Source organism: Anopheles moucheti, chromosome 2, assembly GCF_943734755.1.
Source record: "Anopheles moucheti chromosome 2, idAnoMoucSN_F20_07, whole genome shotgun sequence".
Lineage (NCBI taxonomy): Eukaryota > Metazoa > Arthropoda > Insecta > Diptera > Culicidae > Anopheles > Anopheles moucheti.
Genome location: NC_069140.1, coordinates 73,825,693 through 73,848,803, shown reverse-complemented (window position 1 = coordinate 73,848,803; position 23,111 = coordinate 73,825,693). Strand labels below are relative to the sequence as shown.

The window sequence follows — 23,111 nt, the reverse complement described above, 5'->3', positions numbered from 1 at the left end:
TGTCTGAGGGTCACCTCTTGAGAGACATGCTCTCCTGGTATCGGAAATCTCAAAACAGCTGGTTTGTATGGAAAGTTAGTGTTTAAACATTGCATACCTTACGGCGCATTGCATTGCAAGTTGGTTGCAAAGTTAGTGTATAAACATTGCATACCTTACGGCGCAGTACCAGGAGCTACCTCTTCCGTGGATGCTCTCCTGGTACTATACATTCGAAAACTGGTGGTTTTCGAAGAAATTTTTCACGACCAACGGGAATTGATCCTCCACTGTTGACAGATGTCGTCTTAAGCTTTAAATCTTATAACATTATTATTATTATTTTATTGCTTTAGCATTAATATTCGAATGTTCTTTAAATACATAAGGCCGATAGTTAAAAGCTTCCAGAAGCAACTAAATCATTATTTTTAATGTAAAAATAGAAATTATTGAATCCTATGCCTATTTTTCTACTAATATTAAGTCAAATGATGCATGTTGTGTAATACACATTAAGTTACGAAGCAATTATAAGATATACTAAATAATTTAATAATTCAACCCCGTTGTATGAGTCCGTCCCATACTCTAGTACACCGTAGATCACAGCTCAAATCTCACCTCGACCGCATATCCGTAGCACGGATTTTTAATATCCCGCCACCAGATCTCGGTGTATGTCATTAACCAAAAGCAAAAAAAGAAACACAGATAGAGATACCAACCAGTTGCTGTTTCGCGACCTCGACCATGAATTGTAATGCATTTTCTGTCCCGGGTTTCCATTATGCAACGCACCATCCTTGTGGCATCTTAACCACGATCTCATTTTTCTTGTTTATTTTGCATCGTAATCGCGTTTGCAGTGTGCGCTCCACAGTTTGTGCGACAAATATTGAACAAAACAAAGTAAAAAAAACCCTCTCCACCGCCAACCGGTGCAATTCTGGCGGACAAACCAAAACAGTTTCAGTGGGTTAGTAAAGCTGGTGAGGTAAGCGCTGTGAAAGCAAGCTGTGAAAAACAAAACGTTAAAAGTGAGCAATGCACCGGCAAAAAATGGCTGACCAGGCGAAAACATGCTACACTGTGGACAGCCTTGAAAGATGGTCAAATATTAAATGAAACCATTCATCCGATTTCGTCGCGCTTGATTGACAAAGTTGTCCGCGAATAGCCGACGCATGGAAAAATATAATACTTTCGTTATTAGTATTCTGTTTATTTCTTCAAGCCGAGATACGCTTTTAATACCTTTTGCCATTACATTGTTTAATTCTATTGTAGTGCTAACTTCATTTGGTCATTAAAAAAAATATTTTCTTGTTTTGCTCATACAAATTACACCACAATCAGCAGTAATAGGTGTTTATAATCTTTGCCAAAGCGCGGTTCCCTGTAAATATTCGTACATGTTTCGATTATCTGCAGGGTGTTATGTAAAACTGAGCTACGAAACAACACTACAGCCTGACAACCTGCACCAAAAAAATGAACCTCTGATTGGAATGCGGAGGTGTTGAAAAAGAATTGCTTTAATTTCATCCCCTTTACAGTCGTTTGCACATCGCAATGAGTACAAATAAACACGACCACAAAAACCCCCGTCCAGAGTGAATGTGGAAGAAAAGCTGGGCTGTACGGTATAGGGGAGGTAAATAGTGCAGCCACAAAGATTACCAACAGGCACCCTGTTCGCACAAACAATAGAGTCGTTTAATTGCTTCGAAAGCTGGTGCGGTCGAAAGATACTAAGGGTGGACGGTGGCGAGTATAAGTAAATAAATAAACACGTACAGACCAACGCCAGTCTGCAATGCTGTGTTCGCGCAATCGCAAACCGACAGCGGCAAAACCCGCACCAAATCTCCCATGGAATAGAAGCATAAACAAAGATTTGGTCACATTTGTGCCATAATTGCACGCCATTACATTGTGAAGGTGTTTAAGCTACAAGTACACTAGAGGTAGTAGTGTATTAAATAGCAATTTTAATAAAATTAATAATAAGGCCCCATCCAAGCGATGATTCTCAAATGCACTCCCGTAGCCACTTGAAATATACCAACACAAAAAAGTGATTTATATTATGGCATACCATGACATATACCCATTGAATAAAAGATGCTTTAAACTGTCTAAATATTACATACTTAAAATGGTGTGCAACATTTTAGTTAAGTTTAAACTTTTATTCCAAATTCGTGTTAATTTATTAATTTTTCTTCTGTCCTGTGTCGCATTGTGTTTTTTCAAAACAATAGAAGTTGGGTGACATAGGAAACATATGTGGGTGACAAAGTTTCCAGGGGCCAGCGTCACCTAAATGTGGGTGACGCTCATGTGCACTTAGAATAAAATATTCATTTCATTATTGAGAGAGAATCAATCAATCATGCTCTTTAGTGTAAATTGAGGATACACAAAAAAAACAGCAAATATGTATTTTAATTCTAAATAAAGATGAACTATTTTTACAATTTTGTCACTCGAAGGATAAGCAATCTCTCTACATCTGGGGTGGTTTTGGAAAACTCTAAATAATTTTTTACAAAAATATCTTTTTATGTGTACAATTGAACATTTGAAGAAACTTTTCTGTTCACTTTCGAAACTGATTTGCTCTGGGTGCCGAACGTTTTAATTAAATTGAGGAAGGGTTTAGGATTTTTTGCTCCATACGAAATACTAGTGTCATGTTGTATGCTCTATAACAGTATATGAGTTAAGTCATAGAGACTTAAACGATCGCGATGTTCGGAGACCACTCTATTAACATTCCTCAACTTTATCAACTTCTAACAAGTTTAACTAAAGTTTGCACTAATTTAGGCATCTAAACCGAATTTTTATCACTTGTTTCGTTCGTTAAATAAATCAAAGACAAAAAAATTAGTGCCATTAGTAGCCATTAAAGCCCCTCCACCTGAAGTTGCACAATGAATTTCGACCCAAAACAGCGTCCGATTCGGCACGTGCCCAATTGACGTGTCGTACCCATCGTAAAGCCCACATCTACGTGACGAATCGTTTGGACACAGTCATATGCATTCGTGATTGATGAAAAAAAGCGTAAAAAGTACATCCCAACGCTCTGAAATGGCTCCGGTTGAAATAATTAAAGATTGACGTTTCGTTGGTGGAATGTGAGCTAGGCACGATTTTGGGTGGCTGACAAATAACAGACATTCCACCACTCATTTCCGCGGCTAACTTTGGTTCAACAGCGGCAGCAACAACAAAAAGCCACACACATACAGTTGATTTGCCGGCACACTGATTGGTTCAATGGGTTCCATTCCCACGATGGAAATGGGCGCCGGTAGTACCCATGCACTTAAATACCCATGCTGCACGTGTATGTGCGCCCTAACCGTACGGGCCCAGCGTTAGTACGTTTCACATGCGTTTGCAATGCGTTTGCGCCACAGCTTCAATTAACCCCAATACACCCAACGACCGACCCCGAAAAAAAAAGTTCTCCAAAGTGTGTGCTACCGTTTTCCACCCCCCCTTTTTTTCCTGTCAGTACGCTTAGTGGTACGATCGTTGATCAGTCGAAAGATTCGGCTTTTTTTGTTTTGGTTTTGAAGGTTTTGCTTTCCTTTTCCTGACCGCCTACCGATGCTTGCCCGTTCCATTAAACGCATCGAACGCGCGATATATTCGTAGGTGCCCACCCGGGTTGCTGCTTAATGATCGTCAAAAACATTAAAAAATCGCTTCCACCATACCGAGAGAGGCGGTTGCAAACTTTGCCACCTCAGGGTTTGTGTCTGTTTTCTATTTTCACAAACTCATTGCAGTTTTCCTTTTAATGGCCACACTTTATGGCCAGTTAACGCATACGGTATGATTGTTTTGTTTCTGTTTTTCGATATTTTGGTACATTTAATTGATATGATCACCCTTTTTCTCTGCTATAAATAGTTTCTACGTGATGGTTTGCCATCTTTCGCTCTGCATAATGAACATATCACGGGTGTTTGATGGTTAATTAACGCGTAGCAGCATCTTATCCCGCCGGATGAATTATCGTTCCATCATATGGAGATGTTGAATATAATGTTAAATAAAGCAAAATATTGTAGTTACCAAAAAAATAAACCAACCACTCGAAAGTGCCCCCCAGTGCGGGATGTTCGTATTGGTGGCACTTTAGCGGGACAAAGAAAACTCCCCGTAAAAGCACCGTTCGTTGCTCGTTGAAAGTTAACGACCGGTAGAAGAAAAATGAATCACATACCCTTACTTACCCGAGCGAGGTCGCACACTGTCGGACCCCGCAGGTGATTTTTCGGGGGTTGCTTTTCTTTCACTTCCCAGCGCGCTGACCGTTTGTAGCCTTCCGCTGCTAATACGCACAGTTTTCTTCGACCTCCAAATGCCACAACGTTCACCCGTGCGGCAGGAAAACGAACATTAAAATCAATCAAAAGCAATGCGACATTACGAGCGTGCGTTAGAGGAAGCAAAAGATAATCGAAAATCAGAAAAAAAACACATTAGGAAAGTGTCAGCAAGTGTTACTTTTGAGGCATGTGTATTTTTTGAAAGAAAGTTTTCCTACCGTTCTACGTACGTATTTTACATTTGAAAAGAAGGAAGAAAAAATGTCGTCCATCACACGATTGGTGAAAGATATTTAAATTTTGTATTGTTGTGTGCCTTTGTTAAACGTTTCTTACCAACCAAACGTCCATCGTGCGGTATCGCAATCACACGATCAATGAAGCCAATACGGAATCGAAAGCCTTATTTATGGGACGATCGGTTCGTGGCGATCAAAAATGCAGATTCGGCGTGCCTGAAGCTAAATTGAAAAAAAGGCATCGGTGTGTCTTAATCTGCTGGAATGATTTATTTCCCATCCGGTTCGGTAGAAGCGGTAGCTAATTAATAACTTATTTATAGCACCTAAAACCGCCGAGCGCCTCGAGGATTTCAAGAGATGAAGTAAAGTTGTGTAATCATACGATTGTTTACAAAATAACAGTAAGAAAAATACCAATGCAATAGCAATCAGACGATCAATCGAGTTATTTAAATGCAATTAAAATGCGCAGCAGCTGCAGCAACCAAATCGGTTAAAGCCATTACGCGTGAGCTTTTCCATCAGCTTGAGGCTTTAATGAGAGAGGAGGAACACTCCGCTCTCGCCAACCCTCCTTCAAGCAGTGGAATAAATTGTGGTTGGTCAGCTTCATGAAAAAACAAACACTGCTGCTTCACTGTTACGCTAATTGAATTGTCAATTAAACTACATTTAAAACTGTCCAATTATCAGCGTCCCTGAACGTGGGCCAAGAAAAGTTCCGGAATTTTCAAGCAACGGATAGCGGGCGGGGAGAAAATGATCATTTATCTGCCCATAACTTTGTCAACGATCGTTTGAGCGTTTGTCTTGTTTTCGCCGTCCGGCCGAACAATCCTGCCCGGTTAGTGACCACGGCAAAACTGGAGCTGAAACTCCCTGCTGGCAGGTTTCGAGCTAGGTAAAAGTGTTGCCACTATCTGATCGTGATATCACTTGGATGTACACTACACCACCTACTAGGGACTAGTTTAATTTCACTTTCAAATTGAAAACTAAACGTCGGTACGCCAACGTCTTCTTGGGATGGCAAGCTGTACCACAACCACAACCCGTTACCTTTTTTTTTTACTTCACTGCTGCCTTGCTGATCGATAATGAACGCAAACGCAAATAAACGTTCCAGCAGGGTAGTAAGCGATGGCATTGTCTCAGGCCAAGATTAAAACTTCACCATCCTGTTTTCATGTCCACGTCTTGCATGTGGAAAGGGAGGGAAAGGAGGAGAGGGTGGAGAGACAGAAAGGGCCAGGGCGGAAAAACTCTACTCCCCCCGGCTACAATTAACGTTGCTGAGCCGATTGGAGAGCACTTGCTCTAGATCCTCATCTGGCGGCGTCCGTCGGATCGGAAGACACAAAACCCGCTCTGAAAACGCTCGGTGATTAGACACTTTTCCTCGTCAAACATACAGAGCTACAAACCAGCGCTTCAGCTCAACGCTTCCAAGGCCGAAGGCCAACAGTGTTGAACCACCGAGCAACCAGCAAATGCTCGTGGTTGGTTTGGCGAACTTGAAAGTGAAAAGTTTCCGGTTTTTCTGCTTTTCTGGCTCGTGCAATGCGCGTGCAAGGGGTTAGTGGGGCGCTGTACGTCGGTACACGAGGGGACTCCCGACCGGGCAAGTACCTCTCCCAGGAATGGTAGCTATGGACTTGTACGAGCTACGGTGGCCTAGTTTTAACCGAAAGTGTCTACCAGCTGGGATCGTGCCCACTGTCTGGCAACTGTTTCGATCCGATCATCAATAATCCCGAAGTCATCAATCGCTCGTAGAAATCCATCCGACGCCTGTGGATACATGAGCTATCGGCATGTGGCTATCGCCACATCTCAGGTAATTTCAGCATCCAATGCATAATTTCGCATCGGAATTCCAACGACAATGTCCATATTTGTTCAGTCGTTTTGCCAAGCTGTCTGACAAATCACCGTCTTAAGAGCCTGAAGACACAGCGGCAATGGTTACTTTGTTTTGTAGCATTTCAAATATGATACACCGCATAAAACACCAAGCGTTAGTAAACTTTCTCACTATCGCGATAAGTGAAATGTAAGTTAGCTAAGCGACCAGTGGTTTAAGTTATGAAAAAGCTTAAAATATCCTGGTCACGGCACCATCCAAATGTTAGATCGAGTTTGTATCACTATTTTAATACCAACCCATAAAACAAGATATGAATATCCACCCAAGCTGATTAGTTTATTTCCATTCTTCCGGCGTAGTTGCCTAACCCGATCGAAGACCTTCAAATTTGCGATAATAATAGCCCCCAGCTTTGTCTCCATATGCCATTCCACTGTCACTGCCGGGTACGGTCAGAAGGAGGGCGATCATTCATCAACAAAACGCCATAAACAGATCTGATCCATGGATTTGCCGTAGCCGGAAAGTAAAATTATGCACAACGTACAGTTGTAACTGGCGGTGTTTTGGAGAGCATGGTCGATTGTATGTTTTGTGATGGGTTATTGTTGTACCACTGCTTTTGATGGTGCTGCTCGTTCGTCACAGTATGATAGCAACCCTCCGATTGCGGAGTGTGATGTGTGTGGCGGTACACATTCGTTCTGGGGTTCAATGTTCATGCATGCGGAACCGGTGCAGAACAGAATGGATCCGTTCGGGACAGTTGATTCACCTTTTGTCCCGCATTTTGTTCTTCTGTGTGCACCTGTGCATGATGGTTGCGTTATTTATTACGTAGAAATGGGTTTTAACTAAGTTTTTAAATTAAGAAAAACTTTAAATCTACTCTTTAACCAGCATTTTTAGGTTTTAGCAAATTGTTCTCTTTTGTACTAAAGTTTTAAATTTCACATTAAAACACCCGTCGAGAACATTCCACTGTATCGAAAACAAAAAGACTGCTAGAGTGTCTAGAACGGCTATTCGATCTAATTCAATGGAGCAAAACGTGGACGAAAAATAGTCATAAAAATTAATCCTTGCAAAGACCCGGTATTGCTTCGGAAGGAATTAACTGCTTGTTTTGATACTACAAGTGGCAACCAATTAGCTACGATAATATTACTCCACGCGGTTGCCTAACATTCGGTGCAATAAAAACGTTTCCCAAGCACCTTCAGTGATATTTTGGGGGTCTAATTTGAAAAAAAAACACACAAATTTATTATATAAGACACATAATGTCCTCTAAACGCTAACTAAGGTACAGATCCGCGTCGTTTGCTACTGCGGTGCCTCATAATCAATCTTTTCCATTCATCCGTTTTGTCTTTTTTTTCCCCATTATGGTCGTCGTGGCTTGAATAGCGCACCTAGCGCTAACGCGTATCGTAAGGTGGTAAGGTGGTCTTATCGCACAACAATTCAATTTATTGTGCACTTCTACCTCGCTAATAAACAGACCCTCCGGCTGATAAGATAAACATCGCACCCAGCGGTCAGAATATCGGTCCCATCGATTGCATTTCGCTGTTTTGCTGTTCGGTGCGCCAGTGATGTGAGGAGCACCCTTTCCTTTAACGTTTTCACATGCCGAAAGGGTGAATGTTTATTACTCACACAGGTTGCCAATCTTACTGCTTTTCGTTCCCCCTCTCTCTCCCTCCTTCCTTCCCATCCCTCTCAACCTGCCTGCTGTCATTGTCTGCTTCCGGCCGGAAAAGATCTTTCCTGTGCGATAATAATCGTCTTTCCGGCGCGACCATCCAGTGCACGTCTGCTCCAAGCGGTGTCAGTCGGGGCCCAAGTGCGGTGCTGAGAGAAATTTTGCAGCCCCAATTACCGCCGGGTCAGACCGCTGGAATGAAAATCAACGGAAAAAGCAGGTTGCTGCTGTTTAATACAGCGGCGAAGCTAAATTTGGTCCGAAAATATCATAATAATGAGGGTTCGCTGTCTGGTCGGCCGTTGATGTCGTTTGTTTCATATCTGCGGGCCTGTTGGTTTGGGTGGGATTCCGGTGCTGGTGTGCTTGCTACCTTACGGTCAAAGATGATGGCGAATTAAACCGTCATCTTCATCATTTCCGTTTGCTGCGTTGTCATCATAAATCAGAGATCGTATTTCGGGAAAGTGGTTTCCCAAACGCAATAATTAAATTTGCGAAAAAACCTCCACTTATCCATGATGGAATCTAAGCTTGATTTTTTTTTATTGCTGCACTAGGGGGTTTTACGTCGTTCTCTAAGTGCATTTTTAAAACGGATATAGCTGTCAATCAAAGTGCGAGTCTTTTGTTATATTAAAAAGTCTTTTGTGGTGCTCTTTTATGGGACTCATTATGTTGCGCATAAACATTCACCTAAAATGTGTTTGGTAAAGAGAAAAATGATTTCCCAAGTCAAGCTAAGATTTCAGCAATGATAACCTCAAACCAGAACCGTTTCTATCGCATTCCACTTCACTAACGGCATATTCGATTCTAAATTGATTCGTACGTCGAACTGCGGCACGGATTAACCGGTGCAAAGGAACATGATAGTTACACGATCTATTTACACACCGGCATTGCTTAAGTTCCGGTACTTTCAACCTTGTTACCGGTGGATAGAAACTACATAAGCACACGAAAAGACCTACATCCAGCGCATCTCGCTGACACCATCGTCATGCTTCGGGTAGCATAACTAACCTCTCACCCGACAATGTTCCGGCGCTGGGCTCCGTTTCTGCTCCATCTCGTGGCGGCGCGGTACGCCCCTTTCCCTCCTTTAAAAAGTCACCCATCCCATGACGACAGTGCTGACATAAATGCATGCTCCTTTGCCATCAATTTTCGGAATTGGGCTAGCACAAAAGGCGAGCAGGCAGCGTCTTCATGACGCATCGGTCACAAAACCACCACCGATGGTGGCTGCATGGTGGGGCGGTTAAACGTTTGTTTCCGCACATCCCGCCATTCGATCAAGCTCAAGGCTACACTTTCCAGCCCATCTTTCGCGGTTGGCAAGATGTTGCCGGTGATCATTATCCGCCCTTCGACCCGTGCGCCGCTCAATCAACGTGGTCCGCACCGTGGTTTGCACCGTTGAGATGTTTGGAGCATCGGGGGGTGATAATAAATTATTTACACCGGTACGGATCGCGGTATGTGGTTCGACGAGCATGGTGGCAGCTGGCAGGGGGCAAACGAGAAGGAATGAAGTAGGTCAAACGAACCGAAGGAAACCCCCTGCGCGAGTGTGAGGAGAAATTTCAACGCGTGCCCTCGACTTCTTTTAATATTACTACTATCTTTTGTCGATAGTACGGCCGCGCAGGCTTACTTTTCTATTAACACATACGCCGAACTGGCACGATGCTTTGGATTAAATTGCAAATTGCATCAATGCGCTAAATCGCTCACGTTTTTTTAGGGAGCCGGAGCGAGTGAGGGCGAAGGAAAGGCTTGCCGGTGATCCCATAGCCATTAACCGTGACCTCACGAGCACGATCACAAACTCCTTCCGTAATAACCGAAAACAAAACAAAAACGAAATGCTCTGGTCAGAGCATTTCTATTTTCCTTTCCAAGCAATTGGCTGGTGCTTGCTTGATTTATTTTACTTTACTTTATCATTGGGAAAAAGTTTTCGAAACGCGCATGCATTGATCTTGATGGCATATGTGGGCGTTGGTCGCCGTAATGAACATAAATGGGAAAGGAACGTACTACGGTTTTGCCGGCTCTACAACCGGGAAGTGAGGTTTACCGTTCAAGCTACGAATACGATGAAGACTAAATAAATATGGTTTGCCTTTTTTACGGCGTGCGATGTTAATTGAAACTCTATATCGAATTCAATGCTATCTGATCTAAATGCAGTAATTGAAAATAAACTAGAACCTCTCTTATGTCTTTTTACAAACGATGGCATACGGTTTCAATAAACATTTAATAAACAAGGAAGGGTTTCGTATCCTGTCAAATTATACGATAAATATATGAAATGTTCATTTCAATTGTCAATTGTTCATTTAAAAATAAAGGCTTACCCTGTAGAGGTTGTTGCGCCTATAAAGAAAGATATAAGTTTTTTTTTGTTTTCATCCTGGTCACGGCACCATACTTCATATAAAGTATCTCTTATCAATTACTATTTACTATTACTATCGTTAATTATAACTATTTGCTGCAAAAAAAAATTAAAAAAGCCTCTCTTATCTTAATAACATTGTAAAATTCATGATCACACACAAGTAAAACGATAAAAAAATATGCAACAAAATCTATCAACTGGAACCAAATTCTACACTGATGTTGGGTTCATTCGAAAGCACACATAGAGTTGTTTTTCTTTTGTTGCTGCACACTTACACACCCAATTTCCACTAAAGCTTTCTATTGAAAATAAAGTCATTAAACTGGTTGAACTACTCACCGACAATCAATCCCCTACAACAAACTATTGCAATTCAAATAAAATCCGAATTACATGGTCATTTCCTGTTGCTGTCCCTTTTTTTTATTGTTTGGCATCGGTGTCACAGAGAGACCAATCTTATTATTCAAGCCTCCCCGTCTGCCACGTGTGCAATGATGCGTAGGACCGTGCCGTTTGATCGTGCTAATGGTATGAACCGCGCTCCATTGCTGCAGTGTTTTCGCATTTCCTGGTGGAGCTAGAGAATGTATCTTAATTTCTTCGGCCCTACTGAAAATGCGTATAGGAGTAATGGAACGTCCGACCCGAAAGACGGATACGAATTTGTGTTTGCAAATTTCGACCGCAAGCGAGAACCCGGTATGCCCGGTCCCGTTAAAACAGATCGTTCGGCAGCAGTTGCTGTATTTAGTTCGAGCAAAAGATCGTGCACGGGAAGGTTTTGGTGGTTTGTGCGCTAATAATACGTGTTGTGCTTTTAAAAAGATACATTTCTACGTTTACTGTCATTCCATGGTTGTGTTCTTTCGGTGGTATTTTCTTGTGTCCGCTGGTGGTTGTGGTAATGCATGAACGATGTAGCAGAAATGCTTCGCTAGCGGAAGAATCGAAATGAATGGTGAAACACATACGCAACCTTCCGGTTGAGCGTGGTAATGAATTATGAAGCGTTCTACCGAAATCTGCTATGTTGTTTGTGTGAAATTGATGGCTAGCTTACATTTAATTTGTGAAATTTAAGCAAGTATTAACAATGTTCCGTATTTAAAGGGAATAAAATTACGCTCAAAAATAACGAACCAGAACATCACGCTTTGATATAGGCAAGCGTATCATAGGGTTTATAATTCATATTACAAGTGACTATAAATTCTTCAGCTTCCTGTCACATCAAACTTATTTATATAATTATTCGCTTTTAGTTGATAAATGTAATAATATCTTTGCTTTGTAATCTTTAATGGGATAAATCCGCTCAGGTGCTTAAAAATGATCATGTTTGTGATATTTTGAAAGATCAATTACATCAATTCTAAGGTTGGCAGCATTTTTTTAAAAGAATTTATAGGAATTCAACAGTACATGATATTTTTCAAAGAAGAGAAGATTCAAAAACTAACATTTTAAAAGCTTCTCTTTGGAGCATTGCATAAAAAACGAGTTTTAAATACCCTCTCGGATTTGTTTTAAAATCTTTGATTTATAAAAAATATACAGAAAATAATATTATTACGATATTTAAATCTAGTATTTCAGAAACTGGATATTGAAAATTAATGATAATGACGTACGTTTTAAGTTGCAAAACGGTTTTTAACATACAATCTTTTCATTTTTGGCTATAAATATAATTTTAAAATACTACTTACTGAAGTACTTACATACAACTTGAGATTTAAGAGTTTACACGATATCCAAAAATTATGACAATGGTTTTGATATCAAACGCGAATATTCAACATACGCGTTTTCTTCTGAAAGTTAAATTAAAATTTTGCTGTGGAATTTGTTGCTGTATTGATTTGAAATTTTAAATAAATAAATAATAAATAAATAAATAATCATATCAGTAAGGCATCAGTACTATTTGAAGGGAGAATAACACTAGTAGAACATGTGTTAATAAGCATGACATTGAGCGCACGATTGCCTTTCAGGATGAAACCGAAACCTCGATTTTTCTCGTCTGAATCTCTCTTTAACCTAATTTCCACCAAACCTCCATTTATGACAGCAGCGGCTTCCCAATATGAACCCATTCACTTCACTTCACCATCGAACCTAATTGAAGTTCGGCCAGATCGTAACAAATTATCATGCCTCAATCGTATGGGAGGAAAATAAAATCACTCCCACCACCGCGTGCTTGGTGCCGATTCCTGCTGGCTTCCTAACCTCAAACATGCAACGAATGTTTCACCCGTATGCAGCACATCGTATGCAGATGATGTATGGAGAAACCGGCTTAATAATGGCTTTAATTTGCACCGAATAATTTCTTATTTTCCTCCCGTGTACTCACTGGACACCCCACGGGTACATGCACATGCTTGGCGAGATTGTGAGAAATGTAGGTTAGTGGGTGCGTAAATTAGGAGATTAATTGAGGTAGTAAATCAGCATCAGATTTGTTCTTGGTGGCAGCGTCGTACGGTACATCTTGCTACAATTGAACTGAACAATGACCTTATTGGATGGATCTTACCGAAGTGGAAAAACAGTTCTTTTGCATCAAAATCCCATTGACTAGTAACATAGAAAATAATTCCAAACACACTTAGTAAGATGATAATTAATCATGTTTTTCTCCCGTTTTCAGATCGAAGACCCGCTGAAGCGGATACAGGAGGAGATCAATGAGGTGACGCGCCGGGAGCAGGAACTACGCGAAGGTCACCGGACGGATCCGAGCGAAAGGAACGGGCTGGACCTGAACGATGACAATCATTCGACGGGCAACTCGGACGATTCGGGGCTCTCCCTATCGCCCACACCGGTGCACTCGCCCTCGGTGTCCAACCTGAAGGACAAACTCGAGCAGAATGGCAAGGAGTCGCACCAACGGCGCGAGGAGGAGCAACAACGCCGGGCATTCATTTTACCGAACCCGAAAGCACTGACACGGGCCCGTTCCACGCCGCAGCTTTTCCACACCTCGACGCCGCCGAGACGCTTCAACCCGAATCCGAACCATCGCGGCATCATGCAGAAGTTCATCGCTTCACGCGGACGGCTCAGTAAGCTGGCCGCAAACGGTGCCCAATCCGGTCCGGTTGCGAACGTGCCGCAGATGATGACAACCGTAGCCAGCACGAAAGCAGATCCGATCGTGGTAGGTAGAGCCGTTTTCTGTGCAAATGAGTAAGATAAGTTGAGCGGGCAGACAGATTGGTGCCTGTATTTTGAGGGATTTGCTGTCTTTATCTGTTTCTTCGGGCGGAAAATTCTCATCGTATGCTTTGGCTTTGGGTGGTCTAATGTTTAACCACAAATTGGATTTTGCAAAAACTCCGCATTGGTTAAATGAATACGGACTTTTATCTTATCCATGAATTGTCCATCTTCTAATGTCTGTGCAGAAATTTAATTCCGGACACGAATAAAAAGTTTTAATTAGCAAGCAGTCGAGGTCCACAACTGACATATTTCTTGTTACGTGAATTAATTTATCGGCAGTTAAATTGTGAACCGCCTAATTCTATGAAACAATTCCGGTTTAATCTGTTTGGTGTGTAGCACATTGCATACTTTTAGGCGGATTATTTTAATATTGTTTATTGTTCATTTTCGTGTTGTTTAATGTTTTCTTTCGTCTCTGGAGGGCATTGCCTTGTTGATACTTCATTTTTTATTGAAAAATTGAATTTTCCTATTATACGTAAATTGAATTGTTTTTAATGAAATGTGTTTTAAATATCTTCAAAATGGTGTAACTTTAAACTCTTTATTTCCATTTTTCGTAGCCCTCGGTCGATCTGAACCGTTCGCATTTGATGATTCTGCCGACGGCCATCTCGACACCGCCTGCGATTGAACGCGACTCCAATGGTAAACCTATCCGGCGTGGTTACGTTCCGGTCGAGGAAAAGATCCAACGTGAGCTGCGTGATCTTAAGACGCGCGAATGCGAACTGAAACGGATCCGCAAGCTTAACCGGAACGCATCGCAGTCGGATCTGTTGGACATGAACTATGATGCGTAAGTGTACATCAGAAAGAAACCAACTAAAGAGATGTCACATGTCAAAAATACTGCTTCTTGTTTCAGTTTCGAATCGAGTGAGGAATTGTCGGACGAAGATAATACGGACGAACCGATCTATCCGCTGGCGAGCAAGCTTCGGTCAACCAAATCAATTAGCGAACTCTGTGACGCCCTGACCAACTCTAGTCTTTCGCCGAGGTAAGAACATCGAACGATGAGAAGTAGTAATTGGCTAGCTGACCAATAGCTCCCATGCTGATTCCAATCTTCTTTATTGCAGGGAAACTCCTTCACCATTGTTTGAAAGTCGCTCGCGAATGGGCAATGGATGCGGTGGAGGAATGCGACCGGCAATGTCCTTGGCCCAGCTGTGCGATCTTGACCCGCAGGAAGCACCTTCGTCGCACAAACTGATCGCTCAATGGGAAAGTCTGATTCAACAGAAACAGCAACGATAGAGAAGCAGTGAGCATGTGGTTTTTTTTGGCAGGCATCCCGAACGGGGAGATCGCCTAAAATACTACCGAATGGGCTAAAGAAAAATTGCCTATCCGATATGAAAAGTTAACTAATTTAATGTGATTTTTGTTTTTGTTTGGTTGGTTCTAATTGCCTACTTCAAGAAAACAACCAATCGTAACGATATAGTGGGACAGGTTTTTTACGCTTCCTTTTTTTACTTTGTTTCTCCTTTTTTCGCTTCCATCTATTATGGTTTAAAGTCGCACTTCAAACAACAGTTGCTTAAAAGATTTTGCTTCAAATTGGTTGTGTTTTACGCAGGATAACCATCTCTTCTGGATTAATTTATTTGTTACTTATCAGAAATTGCATTACCCATGTTGTGAGACGCTGGTTGTCAAGAAGCAAGTTTTCTAGGAAAGCAAAACATATTTTATAGCGTTTGGTTTACTTTTGAAGAACATACAAAAAATTGTTAAACAAAACAAATCAATGAAATATGAATTCGTAAGCAGCAACAAAACGTTTAAAATGTCATTCGACAGGTATGTGTGCGAACGTGTGTGTGTTCTATAAACATGAACTGCGATGATTGTGGAGGTTTTATATATTTAGCTTGAACGCTTGCAACAACATACTTCCGATCAGACTCGTGCTAGAACGTATGAAAATAGGCTCAAACTTATCATAAGACCGTAGTCGCTAGGGGCTTGTATTATATACTATACATGTTATATGTTAGCAGTATGCAGCAATGGTATACATATATTAAGGATCGTTTATAAACCAACCTGCATAAGGATGGCAACTGCACGGTACGGTTTGCTAGCAGCATGCCAAGCAGGCCGAAATAGGTTCGCTAGTAGTGTCGAATCATTAACAAACGGTAGGCATTTTTTATTCTTCAGCGAGATTATTTAGCGTCCGTGTCCGTCGGGGATGTATCCTAACGATATATGCATAATGAGTTTGTATTTATGTGTTTTCTTTTGCTTTCCATTACTGAATAGTCGATTTGCTACAAATGGACATATTCATGAAAGGAAAATAAAATAAATTTATTGAAAGTAACATGTTTCTGTGTTGTGTTTAAAAGCTGAATAAAAATCATTACGAACAGGTAGGTAAACTACATATATGGAACGTTGATTATGCTATTAGTATTAGTAATCATTTATCGTGGAATAAAGCAATATAAACAAAATAACTACAGAATAAGTTAGATTAAGATTTGAGATTAAATGCCAAATAAAATTGCTCAATACATTAAACGAAACTAGTTCTAATCGACGAGTTCGCCCACTGCATTCCAAAATTATGACCTCACAATGTGGGATCATAATAACAATGATAATATATGGGAACTACTTGCTCGAGAGATCTATGAAGATGGACAAGAGAATAATAATATACATAATCTTCGAGATGTCATTAGACAGGATTGGTGGTCGATGTCTGTTCACACTTTGAAAAACTTATCAGAAGGTGTACCTAAAACAATTTTCCTTTATCGCCCAATCTCGATGTTAATGGAGGACCAGCTGAATACTAAATTGTTCCGTTTACAACAATTCTTACTCTACTTACACAGCACACAATTCAAAGCCTGAGTGAGGCTATCATTTCTTTTTTGAATAGTTTTATCTTAATGAATATGGTATTCATTCTCTAAAATATCTGTGGAGTTATCAATGTATAAAATAAGATCGCAAATCCTAGTAGGGATGGGATTTTGAACCAGTTCAGCTGTGTGGGACTGGGGTTACTATCAAAAATATTTGTTTTGTTCAATTTGCTTTACAGCATAAAAATATGGCTTAATTTGTTTTGAGCTTTTAATTTTCTTAAATTTTAATGTGGAGTTTATGATTTTAGTAATCACGTCGTCTTTCCTACGTAAAAAAATGTTAAAATGGTAATATCAACAATTTAATAAAAGAGAAACCCCCTTAAGTTTAAGGCAAACGTTCACACTACATTTTTGAGGTTTATGTTGGGCCTTTTGCTTGAATTAGAAAAATAATCAGATATGATTAAAAAGAACATTGAGAAGAATAGCAAACTTAACAAAAAAGTTACTACTTGTATTAAATATGAAAACAACAATAAACGTACAATTTACCAGCTTTAAGTAATCCGTCGCGTTATGAAAAAGCGCTGATCAATTAAAATCCGGAAACACAGTACATCGCTGCTTGTAACTCGGTCAATGGATTTTCAACGTAGAAATATGGTCTGTACATCAAATCAACAAGAACATTTTATGGTAAATTCAACAAAACGAGCATGCAATAAAAATCAAACACTGTTGTATGGAAATATGCTTCATTTCATGATTAAATTCTTGAAAAATAATAGATCAATTATTAAAAATCACGCTTTTGACGGTTGGGTATATATGTAAAAGGTTTCAGGTGTGTCAAATCATTGGCCAGAAAGTGCCGTTGTTAAGCAACTTTAGATCACCCGTTGGAATGGGCTAGTTCAAACATTTTATGAGCCCACCGCACAGATCGATGTGTCCAACAAATGTAAGTACATTTTTGTTGATAAATTTGTTCGTACAATGATGACATGGCACGCCAATTGCTGAAGTTGATTTTAAACACGGATTTTCATCACAAACCAGCTAACCACTGCTTGAAAAATTATAAAAATGAACCAGTGGAGGATCAATCCCCTTGGAGGCCCAGGGCGGAATTTTTCAAGGGGGGCCCATAATTTTGCTACGGCATTATCGGTGTTAGGGAGATGTACTTCAAACATGATGTAACAACACCAGCAAAGTCTCGGAAAGAAAGCTCCCTTGCGTACATTTCAGAGTTCTGTTGCGTAGCCCTGTAAACGGGCCTAGTAAGCTAGTCTCTATATATAAACGTTTGTATGCGCTAAGGAGAACGATAACGCCACTACTATCGCCATTAGCTGGTACGAAATTCCATACAAAACCAGCTGTTTTCAGATTTCCGATACAGGAGAGCATCCACGGAAGAGGTAGCCCCTAGTACAGCAATTTTGGTCGAAAACCGCCGAAAGGTATGCAATGTTTAAACACTAACTTTCCCGTTGGTCGTGAAAAATTTCTTCGAAAACTACCAGTTTCCGAATTTAAAGTACCAGGAGAGCATGCACGGAAGAGGTAGCTCCTGGTACTGCGCCGTAAGGTATGCAATGTTTATACACTAACTTTGCAACCAACTTGCAACGCAATGCGCCGTAAGGTATGCAATGTTTATACACTAACCTTGCAACCAACTTGCAATGCAAGTTTGGTGCATGCAAGAAACTTGCAGCAAGATGGCGCCCAACTTCGTACTTGCATGCAAGTTTGTATGCAAGTTTGCATGCAAGTTTGTATGCAAGTTTGCATGCAAGTTTGTATGCAAGTTTGTATGCAAGTTCTTGCATGCAAGTTTGCATGCAAGTTTGCATGCAAGTTTGTATGCAAGTTTGTATGCAAGTTCTTGCATGCAAGTTTGTATGCAAGTTTGCATGCAAGTTTGCATGCAAGTTGCATGCAAGAAATTGCATGCGAAAACTTGCATGCAAGATTGCATGCAAGTTTGTTGCATGCAAGTACGAAGTTGGGCGCCATCTTGCTGCAAGTTTCTTGCATGCACCAAACTTGCATTGCAAGTTGGTTGCAAGGTTAGTGTATAAACATTGCATATCTTACGGCGCATTGCGTTGCAAGTTGGTTGCAAAGTTAGTGTATAAACATTGCATACCTTACGGCGCAGTACCAGGAGCTACCTCTTCCGTGCATGCTCTCCTGGTACTTTAAATTCGGAAACTGGTAGTTTTCGAAGAAATTTTTCACGACCAACGGGAAAGTTAGTGTTTAAACATTGCATACCTTTCGGCGGTTTTCGACCAAAATTGCTGTACTAGGGGCTACCTCTTCCGTGGATGCTCTCCTGGTATTATACATTCGGAAACAGGTAGTTTTAGAAGAAATTTTTCTCGACCAACGGGAAAATTAGTGTCCTGGTCCTGGTGCAATTTCGTTTATACTTTAAAGTGACAAAGTCGATATTCTTCTCTGCATTTAATTTATCACATAGAAAAAAATGTTTTATATAACCAAGGAAGATATTTTTGATCAATTTTCTACCTTGTAAATTAATTTGTTTTTGCTATAATTTAACTTTGTTTTAAAATTTTCAAAAATCGCACAATAAGTACAAATTTATTGGGGCCCCCAACACGGCGAGGCCCTAGGCGACCGCCTACTCCGCCTACCGTTTGATCCGCCGCTGAAATGAACATAACTTTAGTCGAAAGACTTTACGCCAGAGCTGAGTTTTCGTTATTTGTTAAAAAAAAAGAAAATCAAACCTCTGAATGTTGGTTAATATCCTTTTACCCTCAGTGCGAAAAATCTTTGAACAAGGGTGTCGAACTACATCATCACAGAGTGTTTTTTTGTTTACCGAATCAACATTATGAAAATTTAAATATATTTTCAATTTGCAACGTGATGAATTACGTTCTGGTAATAGTGGTGCAGGAATATTTCCAAACTAATCCCATTTTTTATTTTAATTTTCTAGTCACCCTGTACAGTTTCTTCAATTCCTATCTCACGAGAAGAGGCGGCCACGTGCGAGAGCAAAAACCGGTCCTCCCCTATTTCGGGGAAACTCGGTCATTCGTATGTTAGTGTCTTCAATTATTAACTATGATATTCGAAGGAAGAAAAAAATCTAACACGCATAAAATTATGAAGAAAACAATATCATATTAGTCTGAGGGAAACATCTTACCGACCAAATAAACGGCACGCTTCATTGAGCAAAGCGACGGCAGCATCACCGGAGCGAAGCGGAAATAAACCTCTCCCTAGCGTAATTGCTGCTGCACAACAACTCCAATCCTACCCCCACTATACACAGGAGGAAAAAGAAGCGTAGCGATGGGGTGCAGTTTGGTACATCCGGCAGGAAAGAGACAAAGCAACTGCGTCTCCATGGATGGGTGCGGCGGCTGCGCGTAACTGTTGATTTGCTTCTCACCTCAGCAACCTGGTACGGGGAGGGAAAAACTTATAAAAGCCAGCAGCAACGCATCGGACGAGCATTCTCTCATCGGTTTGGAAAGCATCCTGAACAGCTTTTACCAAGCGCGAGGAACCGTCAACCGTACTACCGAATATCTTCTACAGTTTGTTGTGAATTTGTGCTTCAAGTCGCTTCCATTGTCAACCCTTCATCATGGTAAGTAAAAGTGGATAAGATTTTCGGATAATAGCGGCGTATGAGTGTGGGCGCAGTGTTCCAAAATTGTATGAAGCCTCTCTGGAATCTTCTGAAATTTAAATTAACGCTTCGCTTGCATTCCGCAAAAAAACCCGATTTTAGACGAGAGTATAGTATTCTTCTTTAAAGAATCGGTTATGTTAAACGTTTTTAAACTTAACTTAAACTTTACGGAAAAAGTGAAAATTTATGCCACGCAAGCATTGTTGTGTTCAACTCAACATTCCAAAATCTACTACGATTGCTATCCTAAAGCGAAAACAGCTTACTTTTCCGTTAAGAAAGTGCCGTTACTTTTCAACAATCGAAAACAATACTTCCCATTCCCATGGTCGTTGTGTGCGCTCGGAAGCCTCCATCGTGGCACTTTCTGCATTCCAAATTTCTCCTTTCACCAACAAGCGTGCAGTCCGTCAGTCAGTTTCACCGCACCAGTTTTCGTTTCGGTTCACTGACGACTTGATCGAGCGAGAAGACTCGACACATAACCTATTTCTTCGCGCTACCCTCCTCAACATCATCCATCTAACTTTTTCCAAACCCTTTTTGTTTCCTCTTCTGCAGCGTGAGTGCATTTCCGTACACGTTGGACAGGCCGGTGTGCAGATCGGTAATGCCTGCTGGGAGCTGTACTGTCTGGAGCATGGCATCCAACCGGACGGCCAGATGCCGTCGGACAAGACCATCGGCGGTGGGGACGATTCGTTCAACACCTTCTTCTCGGAAACCGGTGCCGGCAAGCACGTGCCGCGTGCCGTTTTCGTCGATCTGGAACCGACGGTAGTGGATGAGGTGCGTACCGGTACGTACCGTCAGCTGTTCCACCCGGAGCAGCTGATCACTGGCAAGGAGGATGCGGCGAACAATTACGCCCGTGGTCACTATACCATCGGCAAGGAGATCGTCGATCTGGTGCTGGACCGCATCCGCAAGCTGGCGGACCAGTGCACGGGTCTGCAGGGTTTCCTGATCTTCCACTCGTTCGGTGGCGGTACCGGTTCCGGATTTACCTCGCTGCTGATGGAGCGTCTGTCGGTCGATTATGGCAAGAAGTCGAAGCTGGAGTTTGCCATCTACCCGGCGCCGCAAGTGTCGACGGCCGTCGTTGAACCGTACAACTCCATCCTGACCACGCACACCACGCTGGAGCATTCGGACTGCGCGTTCATGGTCGATAACGAGGCGATCTACGATATCTGCCGTCGCAATCTGGACATTGAACGGCCGACCTACACCAACCTGAACCGGCTGATCGGTCAAATCGTGTCCTCGATTACGGCCTCGCTGCGCTTTGACGGTGCGCTGAACGTGGATCTGACCGAGTTCCAGACGAATCTGGTACCGTACCCGCGTATCCATTTCCCGCTCGTGACGTACGCACCGGTCATCTCGGCGGAAAAGGCGTACCATGAGCAGCTGTCGGTCTCAGAGATCACGAACGCGTGCTTTGAACCGGCCAACCAGATGGTGAAGTGTGATCCGCGCCACGGCAAGTACATGGCGTGCTGTATGCTGTACCGTGGTGATGTGGTACCGAAGGACGTGAATGCGGCCATCGCCACCATCAAGACGAAGCGTACGATCCAGTTCGTCGACTGGTGTCCGACCGGTTTCAAGGTGGGCATCAACTATCAGCCACCGACTGTCGTACCGGGTGGTGATCTCGCTAAGGTGCAGCGTGCGGTGTGCATGCTGTCCAACACCACGGCTATTGCCGAGGCTTGGGCCCGTCTGGATCACAAGTTCGATCTTATGTATGCCAAGCGTGCGTTTGTCCACTGGTACGTCGGTGAGGGTATGGAGGAGGGTGAGTTCTCCGAGGCACGTGAAGATTTGGCCGCCCTCGAGAAGGATTACGAAGAAGTCGGCATGGATTCGGGCGATGGCGAAGGTGAGGGCGCGGAAGAGTACTAGAAGTCTTCCTTCCCACAGTACCAAGCTCCCGCTGTGTCACACCTTGATTCGAGCTTCGATCCGAAGACGAAATGCCGGTTTTCTCCATTTTGAAGCACAAATTCAAAATTCCCAGAAGAAGTTGGTGTGCATTTTAACCTAATTTATTATCTGTACATGCAATAAACATGCCCACAAACAATAACTTTTTCGTGTTTTGTTTATTTTTTTTTTTTTTAAATGTTGGAACTTCCTTCACATAGATCACCCTTTGTCAATACCAAAATAGGCAAAACAATTTATTCCGGAATCGATTTCCCGGCCCCGTCAGTGAAGCGTGAAGTCAGAATTTTCAATATCACTCCCAAGTTTAACGGCGCATAAACACCAACCGACAAACCACTTAATTTCCACTGACGTAATCGTCAATACCCCGTCGGCGGGTTTTGTTTGCTACCATATGATCCGCAGTGTACAAAGCGCGTACGGGGTTGAGGAGTTTTTGAAATAAAAACTATCGATCGGAACGATGACATCAGTAAAAAGGGTAGTGCGACAGGTTTTTGGTGTCATTCGCCCATCGCGTGCAAGAATATTCAATTTTAAACACGCATATGGCTGAAAGGATGGCGCCCCATTTATTATGTGAGTGTATCAGAAACGGAACACATTTCCCCATTGCTTCCGGTGTTGTTTGTTTCAGTTTTTTTGTTTTGACTTCCTTTTATGATTACGGACATGATGACACAATGTTGAGCTGTATCCTTCGCAAGGAGCGCAAAGCACTACCTTTGTTGGATCAATTTGAGGCCAATGTACTCGGGCACGTGAAGACAGGTTGTTTGGCTAAACAGGTAAGCCAAACGGTAACAGATGGTGGACA

The 23,111-nt window shown here is 41.8% G+C and overlaps 2 protein-coding genes across 2 annotated transcripts in view; both read left to right on the top strand.

Annotated features, from left to right (window-relative positions):
* The window catches only part of LOC128310259 (uncharacterized), a 30,843-nt gene extending 14,701 nt beyond the window's left edge, over nucleotides 1-16,142 (top strand). The window contains exons 2-5 of the mRNA XM_053046856.1: nucleotides 13,230-13,742; nucleotides 14,374-14,609; nucleotides 14,679-14,813; nucleotides 14,896-16,142. Of these exons, the coding sequence (XP_052902816.1) occupies nucleotides 13,230-13,742; nucleotides 14,374-14,609; nucleotides 14,679-14,813; nucleotides 14,896-15,073 (1,062 nt within the window). The 3' untranslated portion in view covers nucleotides 15,074-16,142. The remainder of the gene's footprint in view (nucleotides 1-13,229; nucleotides 13,743-14,373; nucleotides 14,610-14,678; nucleotides 14,814-14,895) is intronic.
* A 4,025-nt stretch (nucleotides 16,143-20,167) lies between these two features.
* On the top strand, nucleotides 20,168-22,387 carry LOC128299520 (tubulin alpha-1 chain). Its single transcript, XM_053035511.1, has 2 exons — nucleotides 20,168-20,293; nucleotides 20,900-22,387. The coding sequence occupies exons 1-2, from the start codon at nucleotides 20,291-20,293 to the stop codon at nucleotides 22,247-22,249; spliced, it is 1,353 nt and encodes a 450-aa protein (XP_052891471.1). The 5' UTR covers nucleotides 20,168-20,290; the 3' UTR covers nucleotides 22,250-22,387.
* Nucleotides 22,388-23,111: the final 724 nt, after the last annotated feature.